The 25,771-nt window shown below is 42.2% G+C and overlaps 1 protein-coding gene across 3 annotated transcripts in view; it reads right to left on the minus strand.

Moving 5' to 3' along the window:
• glra1 (glycine receptor, alpha 1) overlaps positions 1 to 25,771 on the minus strand; it is a 106,245-nt gene that overhangs the window by 16,569 nt on the left and 63,905 nt on the right. For all 3 annotated transcript variants that reach the window (XM_024260410.2, XM_024260412.2, XM_024260411.2), the window contains 6 exons: positions 23,897 to 23,964; positions 15,104 to 15,327; positions 12,203 to 12,285; positions 11,396 to 11,533; positions 4,666 to 4,880; positions 2,398 to 2,544 (listed from right to left, as the gene is read on the minus strand). In XM_024260410.2, coding sequence (XP_024116178.1) covers positions 2,398 to 2,544; positions 4,666 to 4,880; positions 11,396 to 11,533; positions 12,203 to 12,285; positions 15,104 to 15,327; positions 23,897 to 23,964 — 875 coding nt within the window. The remainder of the gene's footprint in view (positions 1 to 2,397; positions 2,545 to 4,665; positions 4,881 to 11,395; positions 11,534 to 12,202; positions 12,286 to 15,103; positions 15,328 to 23,896; positions 23,965 to 25,771) is intronic.

Genomic DNA, 25,771 nt, shown 5'->3' on the forward strand with positions numbered 1-25,771 from the left:
TCACCTCCACTAACTCACGATTTTCCTCGGAGGATTTGGAAAACATTTGCTCACAAAAATGCCTTTTTTCCCGCTAAAGAACTGGAATAAATAATTGGAAAAGCTCCGGAGGGAGAAGAGTCTTCAATATGAGTCGATTCAAGGAATTCAGGTTCAAACAACCACAGATCTATAAAAATGATATTTAAACATCGATCTTTATAAATGATTTTTAAAACTTTCTTAAACTGTTGGAACTCATCGGTTCAGCCTTGAAAAACGGCGTGGAAACGTTAGAACTTGTCGCCCTCCCAGATGGACGAACGCTGGGCTGCTGTGGAGCCGTGACCTTCAGGGGCTGAAGTGGCTTTAGTCGGACTTTCTGGTTCTGTGAGCAGAAACTCCATCAAACGTCTTCAGAAACAACAACCAGACAGCAGCCGGAGCCGCGGTTCTAAACCGTCAGCCTCAGTCTGAGCTTCTGCTCCTCTGCAGCCGGAGAGCGTCTTCGGCGCCGCGCCGCTCGCACGTCCAAACATGTCCCAGTCAATCGAGCGGCTCGGGAGACGCTCGGCGCCAACACGTGTCCTTCAACGCCGGAACGCACTGGAGCGTGTTCGCTAAACGGAAATCTGCTTTCACCGCAGGGCGGGTCCATCCGGGGACTTCCCCAGGAGGCGGGGTCATTCCCACAGGCCGGGACGTCCTAATCCCCTCACTCCTTCTCCGATCGGGGCGCCTGGTGCCGATCGATCGATGATTAAACGCTTCAATTTCAGCAGCACAAAGGACTGAGCTGGACGTAGAACACTTTTCCCTTTCACTCATTTGGTATGTAACCGAATCCATCTTTAGGAAATCCAATCAAACATCTCATCTTCATCTTCAGCTGCGAGGTCACAGATTTTTAGAATTTATAAAGAGATGATGGAGGGAGTTTCTAAAAACATTTAAAAACCTTTCTATCAGCTTTTAATTCTTGTTTTTGTTTTCCTAATCTGTCAAACTGCAGACAGGAAGGAGATCCTGTCTGGAGGTCGGAGTCTATTTCTGGGAGAGGATTGAAGGAGGAGCAGAAACAGAAACATCTTTAGTCCTTTGAGGTTCACAGATGGAGAAGAAGGTCTTTGAATGCTTCATTATTTTGATCTGTTTTAGCAAATAAAAACATAAAGCGAAGCTGCAGTTTCTCCATTCGACTTCAGGACACGAGGAGGACTCGTCCAGGAGGAACCAGAAGAAGATGGAAGGTCAGAGGTCGCTGGAGTCAGTTCAGGTCAGAGGTCACGATCCAACGGTCAGAAAGAGACTTTAGGACAAACATGGATCTATGGGAGAGTTGGAGGAGGAACATCTGGACGATCCACTAAACGGATGTTCTGACTTTCAGAGTCAGACACGGAGGTGGGAGTGTGATGGTGTGGGGCTGCTCTGCAGCCTTGGGACCAGAACCAGCTGTTCTGTGAGATGGAACCATGACATTAGGAAAGATTCTAGAAGGAGAGCGTCTGGACTCAAACCAACACAGACTCTAGGGTTAAGCACGGCGGCGGTGGTGTCATGGTTCAGCTTCAAAACCTGGGTAATGGAACCACAAAGTCTCCTATAAAATAGGAAATTCTGAAGGAGATTTCAGTAGAACTTTGGGTCTGCAGCAGAAAACCATCCAAACTCAGAAGGAGGTTCTGATCCGAATGGATCCTGAAACCCGTCCGACTGTTCTGGAAACTTCCTTGGGCAGAAGTTTAAGGTTTTCCTTTCAAAATAAGAGCATTAATAATGGAATTTTTGGATTCACTCCATCAATATCTATGTAAACAGAGTCCCGTTGGATAAACAGTCCGTCAGTACATTCAAAGTACTTTTTAGAAACGGTCTCACATTGGAAATAAAAAGACTTTTTCCCTTTAAAGTAAAATAATATTTAAGCTTTGATTCTGTTGTTTTTATTATTTAATCAGCAGAACAAAAACACTTCTGATGTTAACGTATTTAAACTGATGAATTATGGGAACGTTTCGGGTCAAAAGTTCAGCTTCAGGGCAGAGACTCCATGTTTTAGTTTAGATTTTAGCGTTTTAATGGGGACAATCCTGCTTTAGAGGATGTTAAGGACAGAGGCAGAAGATCCTGCAAACATCTGCAGCTCTGAAGAAAGCTGCATTTTCTCAGGGAGACACAAGCTTCTCCTTCCTGCCTGAATCCTGTTTTTGCTTCCCGCCTCAGCCTTCAGTCCAACGCCGAGGTGGAACTCAGATCAAACAGAATTTTACAAGAATCCAGAGACAGCAGAAGTTCCAGCTCCAAGTTTGCTCAGTTTTCAGGCTCAAATCAAACAAACAGGAACTTTTCCAGGAGCCGCTCCGGATTCTTCCGTCCGCGGGGACGAAGACCGACCCGGACCGCTGCGACGCTCACCTTCATGTGTCGTCGCCTCCGTCTGAAGCGCAGCAGCTCCTTGTGTTGGCGGGCGATGAAGTTGACGGCGGCGTACTCGAGCAGGGCGGAGAAGACGAAGAGCAGGCAGACGGCCATCCAGATGTCGATGGCCTTCACGTAGGACACCTGCGGCGAGGAGACGGCGCCACGGTCAGGAGGGGTCGGTCAGATTCAGAAGAGTTTTACTACAAATGTCTATTGTAGTAATACAAATTTCAAATAAAAATGATGAGTAACGCCGTCTTTCTTCCCATCGTTCACGTGTGACACTACTGCTCGCTGCAGTCGGCTGTCTAAACGCCGCCACTCCTCCATGTTTCCTCCATGTTTCCATCATCACCTCCGTCTCCTCATGGACCCTGGAGGCTCCAGAACCAGATCTGATCTTTGAGACTCGCAGAGCAAAGCCAATAATCAGCTGTTTAAACTGCAATTAAACTGTGACCTTCAAGCTCTTCTGCCAACACTCGGTTTGACAAGGTTTGCTGGGAAAACACTCAAACGCCCAGGAGGCCTCAGGAGACCTCAGGCCGCCGCGGCGCTCAGACCATCCCGCCGGTTCTGGAAGCAGCGCTCAGGACGGACATTATTCATGAAACTCTTTTAGTATTTTCACTGCAGTGAAGATTTTCCCTAAAATTATGAACTTTAACACTCAGAAGCTGTTTTACGTTTCTTTTCAGGTGAAGTTCCAGTTTTAAACTCACCAGTTTTGCAAATATGACTCAGAACTTAAAGTCTTTTTTAAATTGTGCTCACAATGTACATATTAATTTAGTATTACCAGCATTTTTTAGCCTTTTTTAATGTGTGCACATTTTTGTTTTTAAGATAAAAAAGGCTTTTATTCTGAAAATCACTTTGATTTACATATTTGTATAAAGAGTTTTATAAATAAAGTTCAATTTGACTAAAGTTTTTATTGGTTGAAGTGACTTAAACTGAATTTATTAAGGATTTTACTGAAGTATTTTTTATAACCTGAGCTGGTTTTATACTTTGACATCAGGATTTTTCTTCTCTTGTTCACATAGAAATGTTTGTTTTTACATCGTTTATCCTCTTTTCTGCATTATCTTTGATGAAACCAGTTAGTTTTGCAGCCTTAATATAAATTGTGAATTTCTAATACTTGACTTTCCTCTGCTCTTATTTTGTTTTCTGTTTGATAGCATTTTTTTACATTTACTGATTATTTTCGGGATTGACGATGTTTCAAATCCAAACGTCAAGCTTCTTCTAAGCTAATGATGCATTTATTTCTGGATTTATAGTGCTGATAAACCAAATTGTATCTTCATCTTCCAGGGGTTTGGCTTTTACATTTTCTTAATTTAATGTAGAATTTTCTGATATTTTCTTAAATTTTCATTAAATAAAATCAGAGATTTAAATGTTATCATTACAGGAGGAAAACATTTGTCATTTTTGTTTATTTCCTTCTTTCTTTTGGAGCTCACAGCTGTATTATTATGTTTGAAAAGCTAAAAGAAGACGTAATCATTATTGCTGAAATTGTTAAAATACAAACATTTATTTAATTGCTGTTCTGTTCATTCGGGTCACAGTTTGATTAATTTAATGAAGTTAATGAACATGAATTGGTCAGCAGGACTGAGGCTGAAGGAGAGACGACATCTCCACATCGTGACGATCTTCAGGCTGAAACAACATAAATAAACCGTCGTCTCTGCGGAGATTCCTGGATGAACCTGCAGCTCCTGCGTCCTCATCTCCGCCTCGCTGACGTGATGCGGCGTGAGAAGAGAGCCGTACGTGTCGGTGTGTGTCTGCAGGGCTGCTCGCGCTCACACGTGCGCTGCGGTTCGTGTGCGCGAGCGCTACGCCCACCTAAGCTCAGCTGTGCTGTGTGATCATTACTGTGACAGCTGAGCTGCAGAGGAACCACGGTTCACTTGTTCAATTTTTAGAGCGCACGAAGCACCTAATGTCAACAAACGCACACACGAGTGTGTGTGTGTGTGTGGATTATCCCTGGACATATTACACAATCCCCCGAGCTCACGCAAACCCTGACCTTTTTTTTTTACCTGTAAATCTTCTGCAGGAAAACCTTTTTCAAACTTTTATTCAGTTTCTTCTGGACTTTCCTCGTTAATCCACTAGATTAGATAACTTTTTTCTTCTTCACTGACATCATTCCTGCTGTTCGTCTCATTAAATGTCGCTTCGTGCGGTCGTCCACAAACACGGACGGCGGTGAAGGTGGCGGCGGTCCGGCGGTACCTTTGGCAGCGAGGCTCTGGAGCCGGAGCTCTGCGTGGTCATGGTCAGCACGGTGGTGATGCCCAGACCCACCCGGGCGGGCGCGGCGTCCATGTTGATCCAGAAGGAGACCCAGGACAGGATGACGATGAGCAGCGAGGGGATGTACATCTGGATCAGGTAGTAGCCCATCTGCCGCTCCAGGTGGAAGCGGGCCTCGATGCAGGTGAATTTACCTGAGGAGGGAGGGGGGGGATTCTGTTAGAGCGACCGGTGTCAGCTGTTTGACCTCAAAGTAACATAAAAAATACTTAAAAAATAATTGTACAGATTGGAAAAATGTCGGTCATCCACTGATTTACGGGGATTGAAACTTCTCAGTGTTTGATTGTGGAGAACTTCCTGTAGTTCTCACTTTGAGGAGGAAAAGGGTGATGAAGACTGCCCCTAGTGGAGGTTTTTGTCATGACAACAGGAGAAGCTCCTCCTTTGAAGGCGGAGCCTCTCGACCCTTTTAAGGTACAAAGCATCAGTGGATGTAGCTCAGGATCTCCTCTTTCAGAAGAGCATGTTAGCCACAAAAAAATAAATAAATAACGGCCATTTTTAAAGATGGCCGCCTTACACGCAAATAAAACAAAAATATTTTCTTTTGCCAATCTCAGCAACTATGAGTTAATACAAAAAAATGCAGTCTTTTAATTTATTATTTTTTATTTGAACTTGTATATATATAAATAAAAAATTTCTGGTGCTGAACATGCTTTCTTCATCAGCTACAATCACGCCAGAATTGCCGCTCGCACCACGAAACCGGTTCCACCCTGAGCCCAAAGACTCTCTGAGTCTCACATTAACCGCACACTTAAGTGCTGACATAATTGTTTTTGTAGGATTAGGCTGAGAGGTTCTCCAGTCTGCAGAACACAAGTCAGGAATTAATCCCATCATGCACTGCTCTTCAGGGGAAAAAAGCCCTTTCAAACTAAAAGTTAATGATGTGAAACGCTGCGTTCTGCAGAAATCCGTCAGAAATCTGTCCAGAGAACGTTTCCAAACACTTTCTGCATTTTTACAATAAATATTTTAACTTTTTAACAACACAATTCTAATATAACACCATCAATTCGCTGCCAGATTGATAAGAAAAAAGAAAGAAAAACCAAACAGTTTTTCAAAATCAAAGTTTAGAATGAAGTTTTAACCAAACTGTTCATGTTTACGCTTTAATAGCCTCATTTAAATCTATTTGCTCTCATCAAGAAACCATTCAAACGTTTAAATGGAACAAAAGCCGGTTTGTTTAGGCTCCTCCCACATCAGAAAGGTAAACCTAAGCGGCCGTCAAACAGCAGATCTTTATGCAGGAGGAGCTGCTGGTTGATCCAAGATCATCTGATCCAACATCAATCAATCTGTTTTATTTATTTTAACAAAAATAATTCACACAAACAAAATCACAAACCATTAAGATCAAATAAACTGCTCATCTGATTCAAATAATGGGTTGGAAATGACAAATGCAAAAGCGTGGGTCATAAAAACTGGATTTTACTGCTGTTTCCTTTAATGTTTTTACTCTTTTCATCCATGAGAACAGTTTTTAGAAATGAGATCAGAACAACGTTCCTCTGGGCGTTCGACGTTCATTTGACCTTTTTTTTGGTTCATTCTGGACAGCAGCATTTAAAGACCTTCTTCAATAAAAATGCTGTTTTTTAAATCTTGTTCTTGTGTCATTTTCCTGCTGATGGAGGTATCATAGATGGACAGAGTTCTGCAGCAAAACAGGTTTGAAATGAACTGAAGCCGACAGAGAAACTCCCAAATGTGTTTAAAAAAGCCTTTTTTCTGTTTGAATCGCTGCTACAGCGACTGACGCACAGCGGCGAGCTGCTGGATGATGTAAAGATGTTGCAGAGCCTGAGACCCCCCCCCCACCTCTGTAATGTAATGAACTCACTGGGTCGTCTAATAAACTGCAGGACAGAAAGCAAGATGGCCGACCGTCCATTTAATCAAACGGAGCGGCGGAGGGCAGTCCATCAGTTTGAGTTAACCCTTAAAAAGTGGAGGAGAGACTCTGGGAAATGTCAGGAGGAGGAGGAGGAGGAGGAGGAGGAGGAGGAGGAGGAGTCCAGAGCTGAGTTATAGCTGTGATCCACTTCAGAGCTTTTAAGCGTCGCCCATATTTCTATCTGATAAGAAGATTGAAACGATCGCCGCTCTGCAAACACGTTCAGATCCGAGCGTCTCTGAAGCTCCTCAGGATCCAGACGAGGAGCTCAAACGTCTCCGCAGTCCCGACAAAAACAGCTGATAAAATCCTTTTCTAGATTAAAACATTGTCCTACAAAATAACTACTGAAGATTCTTCACTTTAAAAACTCCTGTAAATGTATATGTTATTGAAAAGTATTGTTGAAGGTGTTGAATCATTTCATTTTTTACACTTTTAGGTCTGTAAAGGACATTGTGTATAAATAAAGTTTGATTTGAAGATCCCAAAGCTGCAAATGTTCATTTTCACATGAATGTTAATCCATCTATCTCAGAAACTCCTTAAAGAAGCAAAAACAAAAACAAAAGACTGAAAACTTCCTGATGTTTCTATAGATCTGTGATTTTTTAAATGATTTTTCTGCTCATTTATAACAGCAAATCTAAATTGAGTGACTTCTCCACCATGAGGCTGATGAGCAAAAGATCTGATGATTCTATGACAACATAAAGACTGATCTCTTTGGTTCTGAGGGAATCTCTGAAAACCAAACGTGATCAGAGTTTGATTTTTTCTCCTGTTTCTCATAAAGTGGCGTTCATGTTTGATGCAGACGTACATGCTTCACACTGCGACTGCTTTGGTTTGTTCAGATGTTTCTCCTGAAGCTCAGATCAGGAACGTTCAGTCAAAACTGAGGACACCCCATGAACCTGTATATGTACCTGTATATGTACCTGTATATTTACCTGTATATTTACCTGTATATTTACCTGTATATTTACCTGTATATTTACCTGTATATTTACCTGTGTATTTACCTGTATATCTACCTGTATATTTACCTGTATATTTACCTGTATATTTACCTGTGTATTTACCTGTATATTTTCATACATATGTGGATACAAACACATTTAAGATCAATTTGAACATCACTGACTGATCCAAGTGAAATGAGTTCAAAATGTTTAAAATCCGTATTAAACTTTACATGTAATTAAAAATACTGTAATTCCTGATTTTGATTTAGTTCAGACACATTTAAGGCACTGGTAAAAATGTGTCTCTGCAACGCCATTAAAAATAAATAAATAAATTAATTAAAAATAAATAAATAATGAATTAAAAAAAATAAAACAAAAAAAATAAAATATATAGTTTCTCTAAGTATAATAACAGTAAAGTTTAAGTTAGATTTTTCTTAAATTACTTACTTTTTCAGACATTTTTCAAAATAAGAGTGGACATTTTTAAGCTAATTAATTATTTAATGAGGGCATCCTGAATCTGTCAAAAAGAAAATCAAAGAATTTCCTGAAACTAAACAAATTCTTACCAATAATATTTAATTAAAAGGTTTTTTAAAGAACTTCAGAACATTTACTTTAATCTATACAAATAATATTTAAATGTTTTTAGAGGTTAAACCAGCAGAAAGATTCAGTTTTCTGTGGCTTTTATTGTCTTATTTTTGATTTTTTATCTGCGATATACAGTTCTTACCTTTGTATTTGTGCACATAACCTACATGTTTATTTATGTTTTTTGGCTTTAATCTCATTGTACACGTGGAGAGAGACAATAAAAGCTTTATTTGATCATTCTAATGTGTCTGGAGGCTCATTGTTATCTTTATATTATTTTGATTTATTTTGATCAGCTTCACTTTTCTGGATTTTAATCATCAAAATATCATTTTTAGTCAAATCAAGAGAAGTTAAATCTGCATTTCTTCCTGGTCTTTGCAGATTCAGGTGTTTTTCGGGTCAAATGCAGGTAAAGAGGAGGGAGCAGGACATGTGGGGGGGTTCTGGACCAGGTTCCTCAGACCTCAGAGTGTTCTGGACTGCAGGAACCTTTATGTCCTTCAGGCGTTTGTTTCTCATTTTTTAATCAAAAGATGCAAAAACACATTTGATCTGACGAACAAAGACTCCCTGCAATGCAGCAGAAACTGTAATTAGTATTTCAAACAGGCCTTTTACTGTGTGGGGGGAGGAAGGAAATAAAAGGAGGGAAAAGCCCCCCTCTTTCTTGGAGTCACAATAGACTGCAGCTAATAAATCCGAGCGAAACGACACCTTAATTCCCTCTTAATGCTTGATTGGGAAGCAGCGAGCTGAGCGCACGCAGGAGCGCGCACGCCAGCACACACGCATGACGGTCACGTGCACCGGCGAGGAGCCGCGGAGGAGCGGCACGGCCGGAGAGTAATGGCCCACGAGGAGATGAGGACGGAGGAGGGAGAGATGAGAGCAGGAGAGGAGGAGGAGGGAGGAAATTGTCCTTGAAGAATGGAAGTGAGGGAGAGGAGGAGAGAGGAGGAAGAGGAGGAAGAGGAGGAAGAGGAGGAAGAAGAGGAGGAGGATGAGAAGGAGAGCCACCGTGGCCTCCTTTCCTCTCAGTGTTTCCCTGTCTTTGTTCCTGCAGGAAGATCGAGTCAGCAAAACTCCTGATGAACGTTCAACCTGCTGCCTCCTCCTAATGAGCCTCCTCCTGCAGCTCAGCGCTGGGACTCCTCCTCCTCCTCCTCCTCCTCCTCCTCCAGCAGGGAAAGTCAGGGATCCTCCAACCTGCACTCTACTTTTATTGTTTCTGTGCTTGGAAATGCTGACAGCAAAGCGGACTTTGGTGCGCTGACAGAATGAGGAGATCTAGAGAAGTCAGGAGTCATCTGCAAAGAGGTGAACTTCATGTGAATGTTTCTGAGGTTCCTCTGGAGGAGGTTTTAGTGACTACTGTAAGGATTTTTTATTCTTAAAATATTGGTAAACAGACCCCCTAATGCCGCGGTAACCATGGAGACCGCCATGATTTTGAAAAACATAAAGAGATTAAGCTCCATCAGTGTTAACTCAATGACACAGACGCAAATTAAGGCGATCCGAAGTTCCTCGGCGAGGCGTTCTCTTAACATCATCCATGTCTTCACTACATTTTACACCGCTCCTTTTAGCCATCATGCTAAAACGTTAGCTGGTAGCTCCACCCACATGTGGCCACAGCGTCAAGCTCAGGCAGACGGCGAGCAGTGAATTCACTGTGAGGCAAAAGAGGGCGGGCCTTGAACGCAGTATTACAGACATGACCTCTGGGTTTCACCAACAGCGCCATCTAGAGACCATTTTTAAAACTATATTTATATCTTTTTTATCTTATTTATCTGGACTAAATGCTTTTATTTTGAAGTTTAATTTGCAATCAAACAGTTCTTTATAAAAGCATTTTTCTATCTTATTGAGCTCTTGTGGAATTTTTGTGTATTTGTAAACACATCCTCACCTGCAGACACACCAAACCACAAAACAACACAATTCTGTCACAGAACGAATTCACTGTTGCTAAAAAGATTTTCTTTTTCAACCTAAAACCAAAGAGCTGAAGTAAACTAAAGGATAATAACAGACTGTGTCCATAAAAACATCAACTCAGAGGTGAAATTCTGCTGTTCTGCAGAAACTATGTCCTAGAAAACGACAGGTTTCTAGATTTTGTCTAAAAACATCACAATTTTAATGAAAAATCCACTGGGAACCCTTTTGGAAACAGCTCAGAGGATGACTGGAGTCAGAATATAAATGAAAAAGAACAACTGTGAGGAAACAGGTGTGCATTCAGGTAAATGATAATCAGCTCATGTGCTTGAAGGAACGGATTTACAGGTGTGTGTGTGTGTGTGGGGGGGGGTGTTTGTGTGTGTGTGTGTGGGATGCAGAGTCGTGTCAAGGCTTTCGTCTGAAGGCGGCTCGTTCATCTCCTGAGAGGTGACAGCAGGTGTCAGCTTCTTCCTGAGTGATGCCTCTGAATGAGAACTAATCTGCTGCACACCCACACACACACACACACACCCACACACACACACACACCCACACAATTTTGTCTTTAACCCTAGAGCACTATCACCGGGACATGTTTTTAGGATCTTCTATGTTTTTATTTTCCATTTTCTTACACATCGAACAGTTGAAAATAAAAGAAACCTACTCTAAATTATCATGTGTTTTCATATTTTGATTTTATGACAAATAATTTTTATTGGGTAAAAATTACCTGGCAAAAGTGATGGTGATTTTTTTAAAGCCAAGGTGTTCTAGGGTTAAATGCTCTCATAGGGTCTTTGAAAAGCCTTGGGGGTGTCTACACACTGTTGTTGACCTGTCATATTGGACCTCAACTCCGGTCCCCACTGTGCGACAAGTCCCCACGTGTATAAGTTAAGTCAGGTTAAAGTCCTTACGGGGCTATAAAAACACACACACACACACACACTCTTAGATCCTGCCTATCTATTTTTCTTGTGGAGACTTTTTGTGTTTTTGTCGTCTTTAAATCGACCTTGTTCATTTCCTCTATTCTGATTGGATGCCGCCTTCAAACACACAATGAGTGCTTCCTCTTTTCCTTCACACACAGCTGTCAGTCTCCAGATCTCTGCTCACACATCTGATCCCTCAAACTTCTACGTTTCCTTCAAAGATGTTCTCCTGCACCAGCACAGACTGCAGAGCTGTGACTCCGCCCCCTCACCTGTGTTGTAGTGCTTGGTGCAGTAGCGCAGGTCCTTCTCCTCCTTCAGAATGAACTGTGGCAGCGTCAGGCCGTCGGCCACCTGCACGGCGCCCTTCTCGTCCCACTCGAAGATGAGGTCGTTCATGGTGTAGCCGACTGCGGGAGAGAGCGGCGGCGGGTTAGTGCGTCTGCAGCCGAGCGAGTCCTCTCAGGTGCAGATCATTTTCAGGTTGCTGCTCTCGCTTGTCGTCGGGGTTAAAAAGCCGTACAAACACCATAAATCTTCTCGCGCTCCGGTTTAATGTTTTTGCTGTTTCTTTTGCTTGTGCAGAAAAATAAAATCCCACAAAGCAGAACGTTTACAACAACTTTTCATCGTTTCTGCATCATTTCTGTCTCTTAATTCAGCAAAAACAAATCAGTTCTGATTCATTTCTTTCAATAAAATGATAATAATCACTTTCATTCTGGCTGCCATGAACCAACGAGCCGGTCAGGACGTGAGCTGGTTCCTGACAGGATCCGTGCTCACAAAGTTATGGATCAGGAAGTTCCTTCTTATCAATAACAAACACGTTTTTTTAGTAGTTTATTCAAAAGGGAAGAACTTTGACTTCCTGTTTGAAGCTGCTTTCAAAACTAAAGTGATAACAAACCAAACAGTTGGTTTGAAATAATCCAGCAGGAGAGCTCAAACATTTCTGTTCAGCAGATGAAAATGACTGATGTTCTGCTCTGGGTTCTGTTGGAGTCCGACCTGGTGCTGAGCGGGTCAGACGTTCCTGTGTGGTATCACACGTGTTTGGTTGTTGTGTGGTTACTCACAGCTCTCCAGCTGCATGATGCAGGTCTGAACATCCATGGGGAAGTTCTTCAGATCCATGGGACAGGCCAGGACCAGCGTGATTCTGCAAACATTCATGAACATGTGAGGTTCATACATACAACGGTCTGCAGCTCTAGAGGGACGGTTAACCCTTAAAATGAGACGTGGAGAGATCTTCCATCCTCATGAGGTCTGAGGATGAAGAGCAGGTGGCGGGAAATATCTCATCCATCAAAAAAAAAAAAATTCTAAATGTGAGGAAATAACAGAAGAGAAGCTGGTCTGATGCTGAATTCACACCAGATGCAATTCACTCATCAGATGTACTGCTCAACGCCCCAAAGTTCTTCTGATTTGACTCATCGTTCAATATTTTGCAAAAATGATTCAAGCTATATATAAACTGACCAATCAGAGGCCTCAATGAAAGTAGGCGGAGCCTGTTGATCCCCACATCCAACTTTCAAAGCTTTTGATTGACTTCCAACAAGCTCACTCCTGATTGGTGAGAGTGGTTGTCATAGTAACAGTGACTCGGATCGAAAGTGGTTACGTCTGGTTCCAACATGGCGGCGCCGATATCACTAAAAAATGGCGACTGAATTTTGTTAGATCTGGAAGAGGATGAGGTCACTTTCACTCTGTCCAGTTCTCCGATACAGTGCAGAACCAGCATCTGCGCTGAGTTTTAAACGGCGTCGGCGTGCCTCCTCCCCATAAATAAGGGCGGAGGAGGCGGCAGCAGGAGTCTCTAGATTTAACTCCTGCGATGGAGCGAGTTGAGCCTCAATTTCAGGAACAAAGGTGAGGAACGGCTGAAGGAGCCGAGAGCAAATTGGATCTGGAAGCCGACGGAGGACGTCGAGATTCACTCAAGATCCTCTGGAAGACGGATGCAATTCAGCAAGTGGAGGGTGGGGGGTGGGGGGCTTTTAAGGTGGAAAATAATTTCATGCTTTCCAGTGTGGAAAATGCAGGCTAACCTGCAGCTGATGGGGGGGGTTATGGTGTCAATGAAACGTTTTTAATCTCCACATGATCTGCAGAAGATCCACAACTCTAATGTTCAGTTTCCTGTCCCGTCCTGAAGGAATCGTCCGGTTTGAAAACGTTTACTCCTCCAGAAGCGATAAAAAAACAGAGTAAACAACATTTACACTGCCCCCTCCCCCGCCCCCGCCTTTTCTCCTGGACGGTTTAATATCCTCTGAGATCAAACTGATCCACAGCAGGTTCGTTCTGAGGCTGTCAGGGTAAAAAATGAGGAGGAGCGGCGGGAACATCTCAGCTCCTCCTGGCTGACACGGAGGCCGATAGTGGATCGGAGGCGCCGCTGGAATACTAACGGGCAGCGCGGCGAGGAGGGGGAGGAGCGCCGGCAGCTCGAGGAGGCTGTAACTCTGACGGCGTGGTCGGGACGCCAACAGGAAGTCAAAACCTTGAACTTTGATGAGAGGAGAGGAGGAAATCGGTCTGTCACAGATGGATGACAGCGTTTCAGGGTAACCTCCACACTCGCGGTAAAACCAATTTCCTGCCACTTTTCTCTGAATCATCGGAGCTTCTGCAGGGCTGGAGTTCAAAGTAAAACAACGAAAAACATTTTTTTAATCCTAAATACTTCGGGTCATCAAAAAATATTTCTTGTAAATAATAAAGCCGTTTTTCTGTACTAGATTTGCTAGTTAATTCCGACCAGCAGCTGTTCTCTTCTCACTATTCTTATTTCTTTCCCTCCAAAATTCAGACACACGTTTTGAAATTATTATGGGATGACCAGAGGACCTACGTATTGGCAGCAACGATGTAAATTTTTTTTACATTTTCCCACAATATCTTCAAATAATTTCCCAAACATGAATCCAACTGAAGTTTATTTGACCTTTGACCTCAGGAGGAGGAGCCGTTTGGAAAAAAAAAAAATATTTAGTACTTTCAACAAATTTAAACTCCTCCCAGATCAATCGCCTCCTAACTCATTGAGCTTCTTTGGGAAGCTACTTGTTGAATTTAAATTTTGTAGATTTTGAATAGCGTCATAAAAGTGGCGTTCTCCTGTTTCTCTCACGTTTTACCAGAATATTTAGAAAATTGAATCCATGAATTGTTAGCTCGAGCTGTACGGAATGAGATGACATTCAATATGAAGATATGAGAAATGTGGATGCGGCTTACAAAAATCCTCAGTTGCTAAGGAGATTCAAAAATGTACTTTTGCAAATTCTTCTAAAAACAACATCAACCTGTTGGTCACCCCCAGGTGACCAAGAAATAGAATGGTTGCTATGGAGATAACTCAACAGAAAAGCCACCATTTTGAAAAAAAAGTGTTTTTTAAAAGGAATCTGTTGTGCAGCTCTGAGGCTATCAGAGGCAGAGGGGGAGGGGCATGCAGCAGTCACTCAGCCAATGAAAGGAGGTCTCCGCAGGGGGTGGGGGGTGGGGACACCAATGTAATGTATTATTCTGATCATCTAAACATGTCAGTTCTGGTACAATTCTCTAATCGTGTAAAAAATCGAATCACTTCTTCTGGACTGTCGTCATGGTAACAGAGTGATGGAACTGCTAAGATGTTCCAAAAACAAACATGGAAACCTCATTGGGGTTTGAAGACAGAGCATCATGGACATGACCTCTGACCTCTGAGGATACCACCTGAGTCAATCCATGTTGTTGTTGTTAAAACAGTTCAAACAGGCATGATGTCATAAAAATGAAGAAATGAAAACACGTCTTTGGTACAAACAAGCCTCCAGCCACATGAAGAGCGCCACCTTCAGTCAGATCTGTTGGCGGCCTCCAACTTTTTTTAATCCTAGTTTACAGGCGGAGCCATCAAGAGAGTATAGGAGAACAAAGGTACAGATGTGATGATGCGCTGTAGCCCCGCCCCTTACCGTATGCTGTACAGCACATTGCCGTTTTTGGAGATGCGCAGCAGCTTGTTGTCCGTGGTGACCTCGTGGAAGTTGGCGCCCTTCTCGTTGGCGAAGAACAGATCCGGTTTCCAGATGGAGTCCAACATGGACGGGTCCAGATCCAGCGAGTCGTCGGGATACTCGCTGTAGGCCAGGCGGGGGTCGTTCCACTGCTGCCTCAGGAAGATGTTCACTCTGTAGTCCTGCAGGAAGACAGAGGAGGACGCGTCAGAGCGGGACACGGAACAAGAGCTGGTGGTCGGATTTGACGTGATGAAGGAAATCCATCACTTCAGGAGCCGATTAATAGTTTTTATAAAGAGTCATTTGGAAAAGATGTCTGACTTTGTAGCATTAAAGAGACTTTTTGTTTTTTAAATTCATTTATGTTTAAAACAAAATTTATCTGATGAGAAAAGTTCATTTATGTGATAAATAAAGTGGATCCCGGTGTGGATCCTATACTTTAAACTCATTTGAAATCCTTTACCTGTAAAATGTTTGTTCTTTCTCATGATCTTCAGCTTTATTTATAAATTACTGACATGAAATAGTTCCTAAACTCTGCAGTTTTGATGTATTTATCAAGTTGAAGTTGCTAGTTTTTCATCTGCTGGAGGTTGAACCGAGAAAAAAAATGTAGGTGAAGGAGTTTTAACGTAAAACTGCCGGTTTGATGCCTTTGGCAACATTTCCATCTTTAGTACATCGACTCAGAAGCTACGACGGTTTAGCTTTAGTCCCAACTGTCCCTATGGGTGGGGATTCGTATCATTTTTGGTTGGTTGTAAGTCAACAGAAAAATGGAACGGAGCTGTTGTCAGGAGTCACTGCTTTGTCTTCTCCTTTGGCCACCGGCAGGAACCAGAGTACCGACTGCACTTCATCTCCCAGCAGCCCCAGCACACACTTCCTGGATCACACTCAGCTGTCTCTCATTTGACAATCACCCACCGGACCCTTAAGCACAGCTCAGAGCCTCACTCTGTGCGAAGTATCGTTTGTGCCATCCTGCCTGCAGTACTGAGCGTTTCTATCTGGACCTGATCTTCTGTTTCTGACTGCCTGCTGCCTGCCCTGACCCTCACCTGGACTCTCCTTTTGACCTCTGCCTGTCTGACCCCTGATTTAGCTTTATAGACTTTTAGCGGTACTTAGTTCCTGTCTGAATGAATAAACCTGCTGTCTGCCCGTTTATGACTGTCGTCACGCAATGCAATCCACTGATTGGTGGGAAGGTTTTACCACAGCAAGCATCCGATTGGTGCTTCTCCCGACTCATGATCCAAGCTGAAAGTTTTGTCCTCTTTCCTCTTCGCCTCCCACAATCTTCTTGCAATAAATGTTAAATTCTTTGCATTCAGTATTGATCCAACACTCAATAGAAACACTCGCTTGGATTACCTGGACTTTTCTAAATGAGCGGACTGGTCCGGATCGCTCAGTAGAAACGAGGCTAAAGTGAACCAGTAGATGGAAAATGTGTAAATATTCATGCACATTTTTCCTATGGGCGTGCTGCGGTCGACCGATCGCAAGAGTAAAACATAAGAGTAAGTAAGTGAAACGAGACTGTGTCGGACAGGTTTTTCATCCGACAGACTGATGGAGGAAGCTGATTCGCTGATTCCACTGAGGAAAAAGCCCAAAGGAAGAAGACGAATAAGAACTTTATCAACTTCAGCGGAAAGTAAAGGAAGCTTTCATCGTAAACGAGGGCGCGAGGTCTGGGATAAAAACATCTCCGTCAGGAGTTTTAAAGTTTAAAAGAAGATGAATCTTTAACAAACGTACATAAATCTATAAGAAGATGGAGTCCACACTGAGAAGCTCCTTTTATCTGAAAATGTGAACGTTCTGGAAAGAAGAGAAGAAGCTGGTCATGGATCATCGCACTGCTGACTCACGCCGCCGAGGAGTGACGGACAGCATCTCAAGGTCGGATGAGCAGGTGGTTACAGGTCTTCATCCGAACGTTTTTCTCTTCAGAGATGTACTACCATCTCTGAGGAGATTCAGCTCAGGGCTTCATTAGTGACCTTTTTCTGCCTCAGCCGCTCTTTTACATTTCATACCTCTGGAAGGTTTTACTGAACGGTTGTTGTTCTCTGGTGGAAAGGCAGGAGGCGCCGTGGAGTCTGAGGGTCTGAGAAACGATGTGAGCGGAGATAAACGGACGATTTCAGAGACAAGCCAGGATGAAAACATCAAAGTCTTCAAAGCAGAGATAATGAGTCGCTGCTGGGTTGATCCTGAAAGACAGGAGGAGTTGTTTCTGAAAGATCATCTAAAGAGATGAAGATGAAGAGGAGCAGAAACCGTTCAGCTTTGGGTCCAGACGGACCAAAGGGTTTCATACAGAACAAGAACAACTGTTATGATGATTCATTTTGATCCTTTTGGTTGGAATGATCAAACAGAAAAAAATAAATAAAGTGGATTTATATCAGAGTTGTTAAACTAACCTCATTTAACAAGAATAAAGCTTCAAAAACTCAAACAAATTGGTGTTTTTCCAGTTTTTCTCGCTGACTTCATTAATTCTGTCTATTCTTATCTCGTCTTTGGGGAAAGGAAATTGTCTGCAGTTTGATTTTTCTCCAGGTTGTAGACGGCCCATCATGCACGCACTAATAAATCTTTCAAGTGATTGTTTACTTGTGTTTTTATTAAGAGTCAGAGAGTCTACAGGGAGCTGGACAGTAAAAGCGCCCCCTCTGGAGGGCTCATAGAGGGGCTTAAGTGAGAGGATTCTCCTTTTTTTAGTGAGCAGTTCTGCAGGAAAACATGGATTAGAAACTCAACACTTTACAGGAAATTACAAACTTCTAAAGGTAAATGTTTTCATTTGTTTATGTTTGAGTATTTACAGCTTTTCCTTACATTAAACATAAAACACATGGCAATAAAAACATGTCCTAATAGATGCTTTAGTTTCCTGTAAAACTTGGAATTTTTAAGACATTTATTCATTTATTTTAAAAAATAATAATAAATTCAACATTTGCAAAGTGTCAAAAATAACAAGCCCTCATCATCACCCCTCCTCCGCCGTGTCTCACAGTTATAGATCTATTTCTGCTGAAATGTTTGGACAATAACGTAAAAAATAAACTAAACCATGTTTTTAATTTAGCAAAAAAAAAAAATTCCCTTTTTTTAAAAAAACCTACAGAGGAAATCCAACTACATGATCATGAATAACAACACAAACAAACAAACAAAAGCTGGTTTTAAATGCAAATACAAACAGTAATTTATTTTGAAAAGAAATCCTCAACAATAGGAAATAAAAAGGATTTTTGTCCTTTAACTTTGGATCAACTCTCCTCCTTTCGTGTTATTATCACAAGATGTCTATTAGATAACTAATAAACATTTGTTGTAGACGTTTACTGGAGATCTCAGACGACTCTATGATGTTATTGTGAAAGATGTCACCATCTGTCTAAAGGCATAGATTGGATATGTTCTAATGTCTATTAGAGAACTTTATTACATATTTACAAAAATTAAACATTGGGATTTCATGAATACATTGATTTGTCAACAAGTAATCCTAAAATTCTAAATTCCAAGAATTAGCAAACATTTCTACTGAAATCTACCTGGACTTTAAAGGTCTCAAAAACCTGCATCAAAACCACAATCCAACAAATAAATGCAACTTCCTGTGTCAACAGCATGTTATTTTATTTTATTTATTATTATTTTAACTTGTCCTGTCCAGCAGCTGAGCAGATATGAGAGTCTCTTGTGTTAGACAGACTTTACTGCTACAACAGGTGTTATTGATCTTCTGACACACAAGGTGTATATTTGTATAAACCCCTTTTGTAATTTATGCTAAAGTTTATTCATATTGATTATGTTTGCATCTTTTTTGTTGCATATTTTCTCAGAAGAGTTACAAACACAAACCCGACTTGTTGTAACATTTTAAGCACACAAAAACCCCTGAAACAATAATGCAGACGCGCTACAGCCAAACGTACGTACTGTGTATCCTTGAACAAGCAGACTCTGATTACCTGCAGCCTGCCCCGACCCTCACCTGGACTCTGACATCCCTACTCTCTTCTCGGATGATCCAATGCTCGTGATTGACCTCTGCCTGTCTGACCCTGATTCAGCTTTGTGGACTCTTAACCGTGCTTAGTTCTTGTCTGAACTAATAAACCTGCTGGAATCAACTGTTTGCTCATTTATGACAAAGACGAGTAAATCTGGTGAATCTCTCTCCAGACTTTTTCTTTCACAGCTCTATTCCGATAAACGAATGACTTGGTATCATAGAAACCCAGTTAGCCATAAACCAGAATGATTAATTTCTCCTTTATGATCCATTTTCAAGCTGTTGGTTCTTCCGTGACTCAAAAAGAACGCCACCCATCCAACCTGAGTCTCCGATTGGTCAAAGTTTGACTGGTTTAACTTGCAACACGTGATTATTGGTCGTAAACCTTGCATAGCTGAACAAGGACGTGGGTTTTGAATGCAGAAGCCCCACAATAATGAACATACACTTCATGGGAAGTCGCTTGAACGTGCGTTGGTGAGGGCGGCGTGAACGTAGCTTAACCTTCCTCCAGAAAAATGACAGCTTGTTTACAACGAGGAAGGAATGATGGGAAAGTCATCTGCTGGGACCTTTAGGAACTGATGTCTCTGGAATAAATAATGCATATCTATGGCTGTAACATGGAATAACCTCCATTTAGATTTCTAATAGTCGTGTCCGTGCTCATTTAGAATTCATAACTATGTCTGACCTTGACGAGCTGGCATCATCTATTAAAGGTCATTTTTTTACCCATTTTTCCATAGTTGTGCAGGTTTTACCCAGGTTTACCTAATGCTACCCCCCACCCCCCAAACGGTGTTTCCCCTCTTTAAGCTGAGTCGACACTAAAAGCTTTCATAAATCCAGGTTTGCCGTTGTCTCCTGTTAAAAAAGCTCCGTCTGCCATCCGTTCTGCCTCTGTTTTCCCCGCAGGAGCAGCATTTTCGGCGTGGCGTTGGCATTTACCTCGCTCCCATATCTCCCTAATTGTCAATTATTCTGAGAATATGGAGGCCGGCTGCTTCGGCTGGGCTGCAGCCATCATTAGGCTTCTCAGGGTGGGGCGTGAGCGCGCCGGCAGCCCCAGCAGGTGGCATTTCCAGCAGCAGCAGCAGCAGCCGGGCTCATAGGTGTGTGAAAGCGTAGCCCCGTCCTCTGTTTATCACTGTTTATTACACTAAACATCTCACACCAGACAAATGAGCTCGACCTTCTGGGAACGCGACGCCTTTTTCTTCTGCTTGAGATTGTGACAAATGGGCTGAAATGCTGCAGAGATGAGGAGTGTGTGCCGACGCGGAGACGGAACGGGGGAGTTCGCGGCGCCGTCATCAGTCACCAACACGCCTGCAGTTTGATATGAGCCGGGAAAGGGCAGGAGCCGGCCAGAACCGGTCTCCGCGGACTCCCTCCAAACAAAGGTAATTATGTTTTCAGCCGACACCAACGCTCTCACTCCCACAGGAGGCCAAACCCACCTGGAACCTTCCATTCATCTCTTAATTAACGTTCAAGTGCATTTACTCTAAACATTTATGATGTAAATATTCAGCTCAATGCTTACAAAGAGGATTTTAATGACTGACACCAAGAGGAAACCAGATCTCTGATCTTTTACTCTGATTAGAACTGGTTAAAAAAAAAAGTATTTAAAAAACAAAAATGTGTTTTTTCAGAAAAACAATATTTGCTATTAAAATGTAAAACATTTTTTTTATGAGATGTTAACTTAAGTAAGTTCAGTTACATAAGGTTGTAGTCGCGTGTATCTGTACGAGTTTTTGGGTCGTAGAGATTAGCGGCTGCGTCTGGTGTTTCCGACCACCTAAACGGACGTCATGACAACAGAGCAAACCACTGAACACTGAATAATTGGAGAAAAAAAATCATTTTTTTGGGGTTCAAAACAAAAACATGTTTTCAAAATCCATTAACAAACCCAAACACGCCGGGGATATCCAAAGGAAGTCTTGAAATTATGATTAGGGGTGGGCGATAGATCGGTGCCAGTATCGGTATCGGACGATATTTGCATGATTTGAGACTATCTGTATCGGTCTTAAATAGACTGAAGGTAATGAACTGTTAATCTTGACAAACTAGAAACTGACGTGACTCAGAGACAATTCAGAACAGAACACGACCAAAAACCATAACATAACTGACAAAACCAAACCCATCCACATTCCTCACAGTACCCCTCCCCAAAAGGGCAGATCCCAGATGCCCAAAAACAAAGCACTTGGCAGGAGGGGACAGACAAAACAAAAATACATGTCCAGAAAACCTCCAGGGTTGTTGCAGCCAGATAGATGTGAGGGGTATCAGAACCCCTCCTCACATTAGCTTGAGGTTAACCCTTTAACACCTGTGATGTCGCCGGCGACGCCTCAATAAGTACGATACGATACGATAACTTTTCAACTGTTTACCCAACCAACTTAATTCCGATATAAAAACGATATGTCAAACAACACAGAGCTAAAGCTTCGGGGTTAAAGGGTTAAGTCTACAGTAAAACCACAACTAAAGTTTGGTTGACCTCTGACCTCAGGGAGAGGCAGCATTACAATACAATACAAATTTAAACTCCTCCTAGAGATTTTGATCTATCACCTCCTAACTCCTCCAACATCGATAGTAAGCTAGAAAAAATGTTGGTTTTAAAGTTTGTAGATTTTGAATGGCGTTTGCACAGCGGGGTTAAAAAAGTGGCGTTTCCGTTTTGCTCGCACATTTTTTACCTAAATATTGAATAAACGTCATGAATCGTCAGCTCACGCTGAATAAAATGATATGACTGTATTATATGGAAGTTTTGTCATTGGTTTTTGATGACAATGCATTGTACAATTCACAATTCAATGGCAATTTGACCTTTTATTTTGAAATGTATTTTTTCATTTATTACATTAAAGAAAATGACATTTAAATATCTGTTTGGTTTAAACTGATGTTAAAGTAACTTAAAAATGTATTGCATTTTAGTTCGCTAAAGCGTTTTTAATAAAATAAATTGTAAAACAGCGCCCCCTGGGTGTAATACGTTCTCATTTTCATCACATTGTGCTTTATCTGTGTCAAAATTTAAATTGCAACGTAAACTGTCAGATGATTATCAGAGAATGTATAGTAAATTGGAAAATAATTTGAATGATGGTATGAAAACCCCAACTTAAAATAGAATTGATTATGTTTTTTTTTAGTATTTTATTTTCAAAATAGTCATTGAATTGTTATTTTAAAAATTGGATTGTCAATTGCAAAATGTATTGTATTTTCTGATTGCACAATCAAATTGAAAATTGTATAGTAATAAAAATGACTCAAAAAAACTTGCATAGTGTTAGGAATGTAGGCGGGGTTAACTAAAACCTCTGTTGCTAAGGTAATCCAAAAAATTACTTTTGCCGATTCTTTTAACAATTACATCAAGTTGTTCGTCCCTCTTGGGTGACCAAAAACTGAAATGGTTGCTATGGAGATAAACTAAAAGAAAAGTCTCCAATTTGAAAAAAATGTTTTATTCAAGAATTTGTCAGCAAGAGCAGAAAGGGCTCGTAGGGGGCAAATGGTGGCATCATTGATGTGAAATGTCTTTTTACTAAAAAATGTTCAAGAAGCTGAATGATTTACCTCATAATCACTGAACTCTAAAGAATTAAAACAACTAAATTAAATAACGTCTAGGATCAATTTTAAAAGGACAAATGCAGACATAAAGAAACCACGGTGGAAACGGCGAGCGTCCCGATACCGGATGAGTTCTGTCAACATTCCTGAACGTTCCTGAAAACAGACTGTTTGTGCAGAACGTTCCTGTTTGTGTTTCAGAGTTCGGTCACGACAAACCGGCATTAAGCAGGAAACAAACGTCTCGCTGCTGCACGGCTCGATGACGCCACTGCCGCTTCAATCCAGCGGGGAATCGTTTCAGTTTAATACTGAGGAGAAGTCGTTCCAGGAGAAGCGTCGTTGACTCCGACGCAGCGCTGCATCGATCACCTCCACCTCCGGAGCGGCGCTGGAAGCACGTGAGCCTCCGACATGCCGCTACACGACCATCGGCATACAGAACGCCGTACTTACACACCGCCACGCTGTTCCAGCTGCACTAAACCCAGACACTAAAGCACGCATGAAGAACCGCTGTCCTCGTCTTCCTCGTCTTCATCTGCTTCCTCCAACAACAACAACAGGAGCTGCAGCAGAATCTCATTCCACCCTGTCAGAACATCCTGACAGGAGGAAAACTGTTGAGAAGATTTCAGATGTTTTCTGTCATTTCATTTGACATTAATGTCAAATATTTCTTAATTATTTATCTTCTGATAAATGTGCACACACAGGGTCCCCTGTTTGTTTCTATTCCTATGCTCATTTTTAGATTTTATTTTTGTGTCAAAGAAATACAGTCGTTGAACTGACCAAATCATCCCTAAAATAAAAATCTTCTCCTCTGCTGAGACATTCTGGAACTGCTGTATTTCCACAAAGTTCTTCAGCTGAAAGCGTCCAGAAATAGCTGTGGATGAACGTTCTGGAGGTCAGTGGTGGAGAGTGTTACCATGACGGCTCCTTCATCCTATGAATGACTTCTGTTTGTAACGAATGAATGATGATCCAAAACGCTGAAGAACAGATGAAGGATTCCTCTCTCTGATCATGAATGCACAGAATCTGAGGAACACAAGAAGAACGGAGCTTACCATGGTGGTCTCAGCGATGGATCCAAAACTGTTGATAAAAATGTTGCAGGTGACGTTTACAGGTGGACCTGCAGAAAGGACAGAGAGCAGAGGACACAGATGAGACCTTCACCGAGAAGACCCGCCTTCAACCGGTCCGACCAAAACTCCTCCAGCAGCAGAGAGGATTCAGACACGCTGAAGATGAACAGGTCGGAGTTTATTCACAGGAACATCATTAAACATCATTCTACACATCAGAGGAACTGTTGGAGCTGCTTCAGCTTTGGTTCTGGTCTGGTCCAGGTCTGGTTTCCTCTCATGGTCCTCTTGGTTCTGCAGGAACTCTGTTGTACGGTTCACTTCAAAGGGGTGGAGCTTCTTCCCACGTGACAATCAGAGGATGAACTCATGTTTTCTTCGATTGTTTTGGACAATAGCGCCCCCAAATGAGCAAACGTTGGACCTGCAGGATTCTCCCGATGTTCGGTTCTTCCTTGGAGCAAACCCAACCAGACGAGGGGGAGGGGACACGTTTATCAGCATCCTCTTTTTAAACGGAGTCCTCAGAGGGTCTGGACCGCCACATGTCAGGACGCCTGCAGCCACAGGGGGCGCCCAACATGCTAAACCGCTGCAGCTTTTCTAGTTTACATCAATGTGGATTAAAGTGAAACTCATTTTTTTGTTTGTACATATATTTGATTTATTATCTTGCAAGAATTACAAGGAATCTGGAAAACTTCACCTGTATTGTTCAGTAGCAGGTATTTATCACACTGGTGGAAGTTTGGGCTAAAAATGTCTTGGATCCACATTAGATCAGTGAATCAGATCCACTCGCATCAGAATCCACCATGAATCGGATCAACAACCACAGATTACAATAAGAATCGAATCAAATGAAACGTTCCAGCCCGAATCTCCAACCTTCCTTACAGTCCAGATCAGATGTGATTTCATGTGACTTCAGGTCAAACTTCCCCTCACAAACACACAAACACACAAACACAAACACACAAACACAAACACACAGCAGACGTTGGGATTCCACTCGCCAGCGGCGAGAATGAAGGCGGACCTCTGGATTACTTTGATGGCCAATTACTCTCCCTGTCACAGTATAAGAAGGACTGGACGCCGCCGGGGAGGAAGATCATGTGAGAGAGCACAAACACACACAAACACACACCAACACACACAAACACACACAAACACACACAGCTGTGGTTAATGCACAGTACGGTAAAGAGGGGAAATCATTAAAGTTATCCAGAGGCGTCTGTTCCCCAGGTGACGTGTACAACATCCAATTAGAAACCAACAATGGAGATATGGAGGCAGCATTGGGTTCCAGTGACATGAAGGACAGACGGATTGTGGGGTTTCTTTGGTTTCTTTAGCCGTCTGGAGTTTCAGCTCATTCACTGCGGTGATACCAGAGGCTGGGATTGAACAGAACCGCTCAGTAGAACTGTTCTGGAGCGGATCACTTTCATATTATTTCACGAGTCGTAAATTTGAGCTCTTGAACACAAACAGTAACAACAGGCTCATATTGGTTGATCTCTCATCAAGTTTCACTACAGACCAAACGTTCTCAGAGCGTCTGCTGTCGTCTGACGCTTGTCATGTGACCACAGCAGATTTTTATTGTTATGGGGTCAATATAAGAGCTTTGATAACATGTAGAAATCAGAAAATTCAAGAAAACTGTCAAGAAAATCGTCTCTAAGACAATGAACAAGGGGCTCCTGCAGGTGGGAGGGGCTATTGCAGGTAGGAGGGACTACTGCAGGTAAGGGGGGGGGTTCTGCAGGTGGGAGGGGCTCCTGCAGGTAAAAGAGGGTTACTGCAAGTAGGAGGGACTATTGTACTGTAGGTGGGAGGGGCTAC

This window comes from Oryzias melastigma, linkage group LG10 (assembly GCF_002922805.2).
Source record: "Oryzias melastigma strain HK-1 linkage group LG10, ASM292280v2, whole genome shotgun sequence".
Taxonomy (NCBI): Eukaryota; Metazoa; Chordata; class Actinopteri; order Beloniformes; family Adrianichthyidae; genus Oryzias; species Oryzias melastigma.